General features: G+C 36.5%; 1 protein-coding gene across 7 annotated transcripts; it reads right to left on the bottom strand.

Annotated features, from left to right (window-relative positions):
• Positions 1-392: 392 nt before the first annotated feature.
• On the bottom strand, positions 393-6135 carry LOC107770156 (F-box protein At5g03100-like). Of its 7 annotated transcripts, none has more exons than XM_075230557.1 (7): positions 5121-6135; positions 4334-4504; positions 2130-3331; positions 1723-1982; positions 1326-1393; positions 995-1146; positions 393-787 (listed from the first exon to the last, which is right to left on the bottom strand). In XM_075230557.1, exons 1-3 carry the CDS (start codon positions 6024-6026, stop codon positions 3023-3025), a joined length of 1386 nt encoding a protein of 461 aa, XP_075086658.1. In that variant the 5' UTR covers positions 6027-6135; the 3' UTR covers positions 393-787; positions 995-1146; positions 1326-1393; positions 1723-1982; positions 2130-3022. The 7 variants fall into 7 exon arrangements, with proteins under 7 accessions (XP_075086658.1, XP_016444917.1, XP_075086659.1 ...); XM_016589431.2 differs by having other exon boundaries at positions 1326-1406; XM_075230558.1 differs by lacking the exon at positions 1326-1393.
• Positions 6136-7854: the final 1719 nt, after the last annotated feature.

Raw genomic sequence — 7854 nt, forward strand, 5'->3', positions numbered from 1 at the left:
CAAAATATAAAAATGAAAAACAGGAAATAACATAAAATATACCAAAAAAAAAAAAATAGATCTAGCCGCTAAAAACCCTCATGCCAAGACTCCCATCTAGGATCTGAGATCCTTGATGGGAGATCTTGGCAGGAGGATTATTAAACGGACTAGGTTGGATTTAGGGTTTTGAATTATTAGTCATCTATTGTTGCAGTGGATAATCGATTTGAGCTTTTTGGTTTCCCCTCTTTCCAGTAGCCTAATGCTTTAATTCTCTTGTTGACATGCATGCTCATCTTGAGAACACATTTTTTAGTCTTTAAATAGGAAAATTACAGCAAAGGAATATAACAGTACAAAGCAGGGGCGGAAGGAGAGTATAAATTACGGGTTCGGACGAACCTAGTAGCTTTTGCTTAGACCCTATATTTTTTGTAGGTTTATTAAATATGTGTAAATATTCAATTGTAAACCCAATAACTATAACGAGTTATGTGTTCGACAACAAGTTTAGAACCCATAAACTTCAAATTTTCTGCATATAATACAAAAGGATGATATAAGTATGATCCTTTTGTATACCTGAATGCCTCATCAACTGTCACTCGATCTCTTGCCCAGCTTGCCACACAAATAGCTTTCTAGCTGTGAGAGAAGTATAGAGGTCTTAAAGCTTCATAGCGGGCAACTGGTTACTATTGTGAGTCCGCACTGGAAACGAAAAGGAGCACCTCGGGTTCTGCAGCTATTTCCCAGGCCATCTCAACTGCCAATGTTGACACCCTTAGTTCTGGAGAAAATATGCCTGTTAATTGTGTCATTTGGAGTTGCATCAGTAAAATACTGGTATAGTAGTAGTTAACGACTTACAGATTTTGAAGATCCATTTTAATCATCATGAGGTGGTACCTCTACAGAATTCTCAACAGCTAAAACTAAAAAGATACTTTAATAACACTTAACGCCAATGAATGTAAGTATGTAACTATCCTAGTCAGAAGATAATGGTTACCTAGTCAGAGGTGGTGCGGGGGCATCCAGATTGTCTCCATAGGTTTCAGCCATTAGGCAACAATCATCCGAGGAGAACTCCATAAAAGCCAAACCATCCCCTTCAACATACAGTATATCTCGATCTGAAGGCTCACACTCATTGCTTGATACCTCAACAACCAATGAAGCCAGAAAACAAGCCAATTCAGTATCCATTGTCTATCTTCATGAATGTTAGCATTAATCAAATTCAGAATCTGTTATAGCAGGTGTAATCAAGAAAACGAAGTAGAATTGGTTTCATATTCACATGTAATACTTCACAAGAAAGGATCCAGATTATATATTACTTGGTAAAAGAAATGACCTTCAGGTAGCAACTGCCTTTGCTAGTAACTGGACAAAGCCAAAATTGATCCTGACATGGCACACTTACAAGAGAATAAATGAATAAGTAGAAACATTAAGGAGAAAGTCGATAACGATTTGTAACAGTATATAGCTGATGCATGAGAACACTATGTTACCAGGCGAGCAGGGCTAAATACGCATCGACGACATATGATCCACCACTCAGATCAACTAGATAAATGAAACAACTCGTCGCCCATATACTTTGAGATATTAGTGCCAAATTTTTATTTTTATTTTTTGATAATGGTAACAAGTGCCAAAATGTTTTTATGTAACTACATTACTCTAAAAACTATACTGGACAGCTTGATTCAACAAGACTCCGAAAAGTACCTTGCTCAAGAAGTAATCTGCTGCATCTGGAAGGAAATGAAGCTCATTTCTTCTCTGGAATGTTTTCTGTATAGCAGGATCTTCCACTCCTCTTCAACTAGGGGAGCGTATTCATGTGTTGCTGCAGGGAAAAATGCATCCAAAACTCCAGTGGCAATGACATCCAGTAGCCAATCAGAGAAATGCTTCAAGCACGGGTTCAACGAATCGATGCAATGATTAGTTTCGGCAGACTCCACAACACCAATAGGCAATAGTTCCTTTGAAGATGGAGACCAGAGATTTCAGATAGTCCCAAGTTACGAAGGTTCTTATTAATGTACCAAACAGGAAATCTCTGACCTAAGTAAACTTGCAGTAATCTTTTAAATTAAGAGACACAACATTAGCCTTGGCAGCTGAGTTACCTGGTACCTATGATGATGGGAGGTAGCAAGTACTTGGTGATAGTCAAGGTGTGTGCAAGCTGGTCTGGACACGACCATCATCAAAAAAAGAAAGTGACGCAGCATTTAATCTCCAGATCACATACAGTAGACTATAGGAGATGTCACGTCTCTGAAATTGGTCAAAGGTGAAACAAGCAAATAACTGAAAATTAACGATGAAATAAATCCATCAAAGATTCCTCCCTGCGACTTCATATTACCGCACAAAATTGAAAAGTTACTTTTTACCAACATCATGAATAGAAAAAAAAAACCTGCTCTAGCTTTATATATTTGACGACAAAAAGCCATCCCAAAGGGAAATTCATGAGAAAAGATATCAATTATAGGCAATATTGCCAGTATATTGGTACATTTATGACATAGGAGAAAATCACTCAAGTTCTGCACATGGGGCTGACCATGAGGTACCAGTAAGGTTAACAGGGAGCAGATAAACCACGCCTGATGCCTGTATAAAAAAAGTATATCAGTAGTACTTAAGAGTTAGCAGTGTCTATTCTATAAGTTTTTGCCAATGGAAGATCTTCATGTGGATGGAATTCTTGGCATTCACCTCATCTTACCTTGAAATATTAGTCATATAACATATGCCAACAGAAACAATCATATCAACTCGTAATGAATACTGAGATACTATTTTTGCAAAATGACTTTCAACCTTAGAAGAAGCTTTCTTACATGATCAGAGAATAAAGTCAATAAACACATTGTGCTTAGACATGATAAGAACTACTTGGATACTGATAAGTAGAATCCTAACCTTGTCTATCAGCTACAAACCAGTTTCAAACATAAAGCAAAAGGCTGTTACATATGCTGTAATTAATACAAAAGAGAGGGGCATAAGATTATCGATAAGAAAAGACAATTGAAGCGTGCGGAGAGGATCTTGGAAAGCTTAGGAACTCCTGTTTCATTTTAACATAATCCCGAGACACATCACTCCTGATGAATCTGCAAGTAATGACGAACTTCTCTAGCACAATTGCATTCTTGAGCAAATATTTTACAAATGGCAATACAGATTTATTTCCACTTAGTGGTCCATCAAAGTTAATGAACTTGATGGTCTTCAGATGTAGCGATGAACAGTTGAAATTATGTGTCTCAAACCTCCTGCTCTGTTCAACCTCATTTGTGTACTCTGACAGTAGGTCCTGCAGGAAAAAATCCGCTATATAAATCAGTTATTCTCCTTAGAGGAAGTAGAAAGCCAGGAGTTGATTTTGGAAAAAATAAAAGGTGATGAATTTTTAAAGAACAAAAATGTTTCAAAGCTTAATCTGATCCTTTAACTCCTAGCATAAGGTGGAAAATTTGGGTGGAAGCCGACTCTTTACTTATTGTGAATGTTGTCAAGGGAGTTACAAGACTTTCTTGGCACTACGGACCTATTATTGAGGAGGTTAAAGAGTTGTTTCAAAGTGAAGATGTCAAGATGACACACTTTTACAGAGCATCCAATGGTGTGGCTGATCGTTTAGATGGATACAATCACCTATTGGACGCAAATAAGGAGTTTTTCAGCTTTAACTCACTACCAAGAGAAGCTAGAGGGCACTTAAAGGATGACAACTGGAAGCTCCCTTCCTTCTGAATTCGAAGGAAAGCCCAAAGCTTACCTCCAATAATGCAACGAGATGAACTTCCCAGTTAGTTCTTTTTGTGAACTCACATGTTACTTGAGAATGCTCCTCACTTATTCTCTTTTTTAGTTCTTATGGAAACAATGCACAGGGGAGCAAGTCTCCACAAGTTACAAGCTATTGTTGTAAAGCTCATCAACTACTTAGGCTATTTATGTTTCACGTCGTAAGTAGGAGTCCTCCTCCTATACAAAAACACTCGTCATGGTTACATGTTAGAGGCTTATCTCCTACATTTTTGTCAAAGATTAACCCTTCTCAATATTCTATTTACTTGAGGATTGAACCGGTTCAATTCTTACCTTTTCTGGAAGAGACAAGCAGTCAAGTCCCTCTTTGTAACTTTTTATCATTATCTATGAAATATACACAAGGTTGCTTACATTATAAAAAAAAAGTTTTATGATTTTTTTCGTGAAGTACTTAAGTAGGAGTCCTCCTCCTATACAGAAACACTGGGTTTTTTGTTGTTGTTGTTGAAGTAACAGAAATGAAGGCATAAAGGAAACTTACTCTTGGTTCGTGACTGTACCAGTCAACCACCAATGTCTCAAGATCCGCTGAACTCTGGAGAAAGCTGCAAATTCCAGGGAAGTCCATCTGATCTAAGGCTACGTTAAGTTTTAAGGATTTCCGGCTCGATGGTTGAGATTGCCACCCTTTCAGCTCCAGTATGGACAAGCACTTATAAACCAAATAGATAACCAGAGTATGTCAAAACAAGGAAAGGCGACATACTTAATAAATGACATGAAAATTGCTGAATAATTCGTAAAATAACTTGGACTATTAGACTACATTTTGCCACATTAAAGTGTTCAAGGGTGGTTTGGAAATCCAAAGATGTACTTTTAAACATTTGGAAAAAACCCTTCACATGACTTAAAGACTATGATCAAAATAAATCAACCCAGAGTTTCCATCTTCTGTCATAACAAACTCTTTATTCTCATAATTCATCATCTAGAATTTTGTTCAAAAGGTCTTGTTTCAATTACTGCCACTGTGCACTGTCCAACCACATTGGCCATGAGAATGTAATTCTTTAGTATTTATCAACTTAGTTATCAGATTATCGCCTGAGCCGAGAGCCTATTGGAAACAACCTCTCTACCTGCACAAGGTAGGGCCAAGGTCTGCGTACACAGACCCTCCAACCCACTTGTGGGATTACTCTTTTTTTTTTTTTTTTTTTTTTTGTAGTTATCAGAAAATCCTAAGTAGTGGCTCTATTAATTACTAAAGTGATGATTTAATTGCAAGATGCTGAACTTTGTATAGGGAAGAGTATTGAATAAACCTGGATGCACCAGGGACCCAATTCAAGATTCTCGACATGAGCAACACTGTGAAGAAGTTCCTTGAAATAGCTACACTCCTCCTCCAAGTCGTCTTCTCCATCTTCAAAATGAGCAGTTAAATAAAGTACTGCAGTGACAAGTGAAGCCGCGTTTCTCTGCTGCAAGTTTATATCCGGGCAGATCCCTAAAATCTGTAAAGTTTGAATATACGGGGCTAGTATTTCAAGCTCATTTAGGTACTCTCGTATGCTCAATTCTCTTAGCTTCACAGAGCTGATTTCCAAACGATGAATGCCCGAAACACTATCCAGTTCCAAGCACTCCAAGTTAGGGCAACCAGATAATACTTCTCCCATTATACCATCTGTCAATTCAAGGTCCCCAAGTGAAAGAGAAACGAGCCTACTCCAGTTAACACTGCCAGGAGGGCTCAAATTGCAGCCTCTTAAATCCAAATTCCTCAGCGATGTGTTCTTGTATGCAAATTGAGGAAACTCATACAAGTCACCACCAAAGCGAATTTCAAGTGTAAAATCTTCAACATTAGCAACTTTAGTTGCAAAATGTATCCACAAATCGATATCTTTAATATAACTCTTCTTGTACGTATAGAGACTAACCCTGAACTTTCGGATTTTCTCGAAAGATCTCCAATAATGAAGCTCTCTATTGACGGAACCCACGAAATCACGAATTCCCTTTTCGCTGTAACCAAAGGAGGTTTCGAAATCGAGTGATATTGGGACGGACTTCCAAAGAAACTGCCATCTTTTAGATAATACGCTGCTTCTCACAACTTCTTTAGGATTCCACAACATAGAGAGAATGTGAAGTAGAATTGCGTCGGGCAAATCACTCAGTCGGTCTCCATCTCCTCTCGCCATGATTTTACTCTGCATTTCCATAGTAAAGTTGACGGAACTCTGCTGTTTGACACTAGGGATTGGGTCAGTAGAATTAGGAATTTTAGTCTGTTAAGAAATGAGGTCCATTTCTTATTCATAATTAGGGATTTTTCGTATATGTACAGAATTTTAAACTTATTGTTTTAGCTAAGTTTTTTATTTAGAGAAAGTAACTAAAAATTAACAAACTATAAATAAATTCGGCCAAAAGCTACAATTTATATACAACTTCAATATAAGTTTTTGTCGTGCAGAATCCGATCAAAAGCTACCATTTACATACAACTTATATACAACTTGTATATAAAATATTTTTACAGAATTTGGTCAAAAAGCTACAATTTGCATACAATTAATATATAATCATGTTAGTTGTATATATTTTATGAGTTGTTTGTGCACTCGACATACAATTTATTTTAAGTCTTCTTCTTCTTTGAGTTTCAATATAAAATTCCAACCAAAACTAACTCGAATCTTCACCAAATTATCTAAAAATGAGATATAAACTCTAAAGTATATTCTCAATCATTTATAAGGATACCTAATTTAAACATATAAAAATTTCACAAAATCTGATTTTTGAATTCAAAGCTTTTAAATGGCCATTAATAAATTTTTAATATTGTTTCACCTTGCATGTTGTTCGAGAGATCACGATGTTAGCCTATCTCATTGCTTATTGCAAATTGTCGGCTTATTAAGAGCCCATTTGAATTGGCTTAAAAGGTGACTTTTTAGCAGAAATAGCTTTTAAGCCAGAAAGCAATAAGTTGGGTTGTCCAATTTATTATTTTTGCTTGTTTTAAGCGAGTTTTAATTATTTTAAGCACTTTATAACTTTGCCAAACACTAAAAATAACTAAAAACGGCTTAAAAGCTGATTCGAGCAGCATAAAAGCCAATCCAAACACCTATTAAATCTTCAAAGAAGTCAACTATAGGCCATGGTTATATATAAGTAGTAATGTGAATTGAAAATGCGGGGTGCCAAATGCCATTTTTGCTCGTCTTCAAAGCTATGTTATCAGCGTTGTTTCTGCCTTGGTGATTATATTAGGTGCTTTGTGTCTAAATGGTCGTTTGGTAGGATGTATTGTTGGGAAGCGTATAGACTAAATGAAGGATATAATAATTTCAAGAGAAAATTAATAAAAACTCTCAAAACAAGACAAGATAAGATTTACGTGGTTCGACAATTTTTGCCTACTCCACAACCACATAAAGAATAACTCTTTATTAATATTGAGAAAGAAAGAAGAATATTGTGAGGGATGGGATACAAATGAGGAGGGGATGCCTATTTATTGGCAGAGGAATCAGTTGAATTCTTCAGCAAAATATGAACATGTGGCAGGACGACACCGCAAACTGCGCCGAATTTGTTCTTTCACATTTTGCAGCCTGCCTTTCCCGACTCCCGTCTCTTTCTATCTTTCCTTTCTTTCTTTTTTCTTTGACTTTTTCATTTTTCTCACATGGGTTTGTCTCATCAATCTCCCCCTCAAACCCGTATACATCAAGAAAGATTTTTTTTTTTTTAAAGATTTGCTATTTTCTGGTGGCGCCTTCGCATTATCAATCTTGAAGGCTAACTGAGGCAGTGCACAACCTCAATTTATCAACACCGACAATTTTAGTCAATATGTCTGACGGGTTCTTTGATCCTAGTATCTTATGCATGGAAAGAGTTCCTTCACTTATGTTACACCATGTGCGTCCCAAGGTGACGTAATAAATATGAGACTTGTTAATCATTATTTAAATAATTTTAAAATCATAATATGGCTATATATGATGTTTGGATAGAAAATATGAAGTTTGAGAA

This window comes from Nicotiana tabacum, chromosome 15 (genome assembly GCF_000715075.1).
Source record: "Nicotiana tabacum cultivar K326 chromosome 15, ASM71507v2, whole genome shotgun sequence".
NCBI lineage: Eukaryota > Viridiplantae > Streptophyta > Magnoliopsida > Solanales > Solanaceae > Nicotiana > Nicotiana tabacum.

Bases quoted from the DNA above. Each gene is read 5' to 3' on its own strand.
- LOC107770156 (XM_075230558.1), bottom strand. From the start codon at position 6,026: ATGGAAATGCAGAGTAAAATCATGGCGAGAGGAGATGGAGACCGACTG. The intron at 4,505-5,120 runs GTTTATTCAATA...TTGGTTTATAAG, and splicing joins TGGGTCCCTGGTGCATCCAG to TGCTTGTCCATACTGGAGCT. The intron at 3,332-4,333 runs GTAAGTTTCCTT...TTTTTCCTGCAG, and splicing joins GGTACAGTCACGAACCAAGA to GACCTACTGTCAGAGTACAC.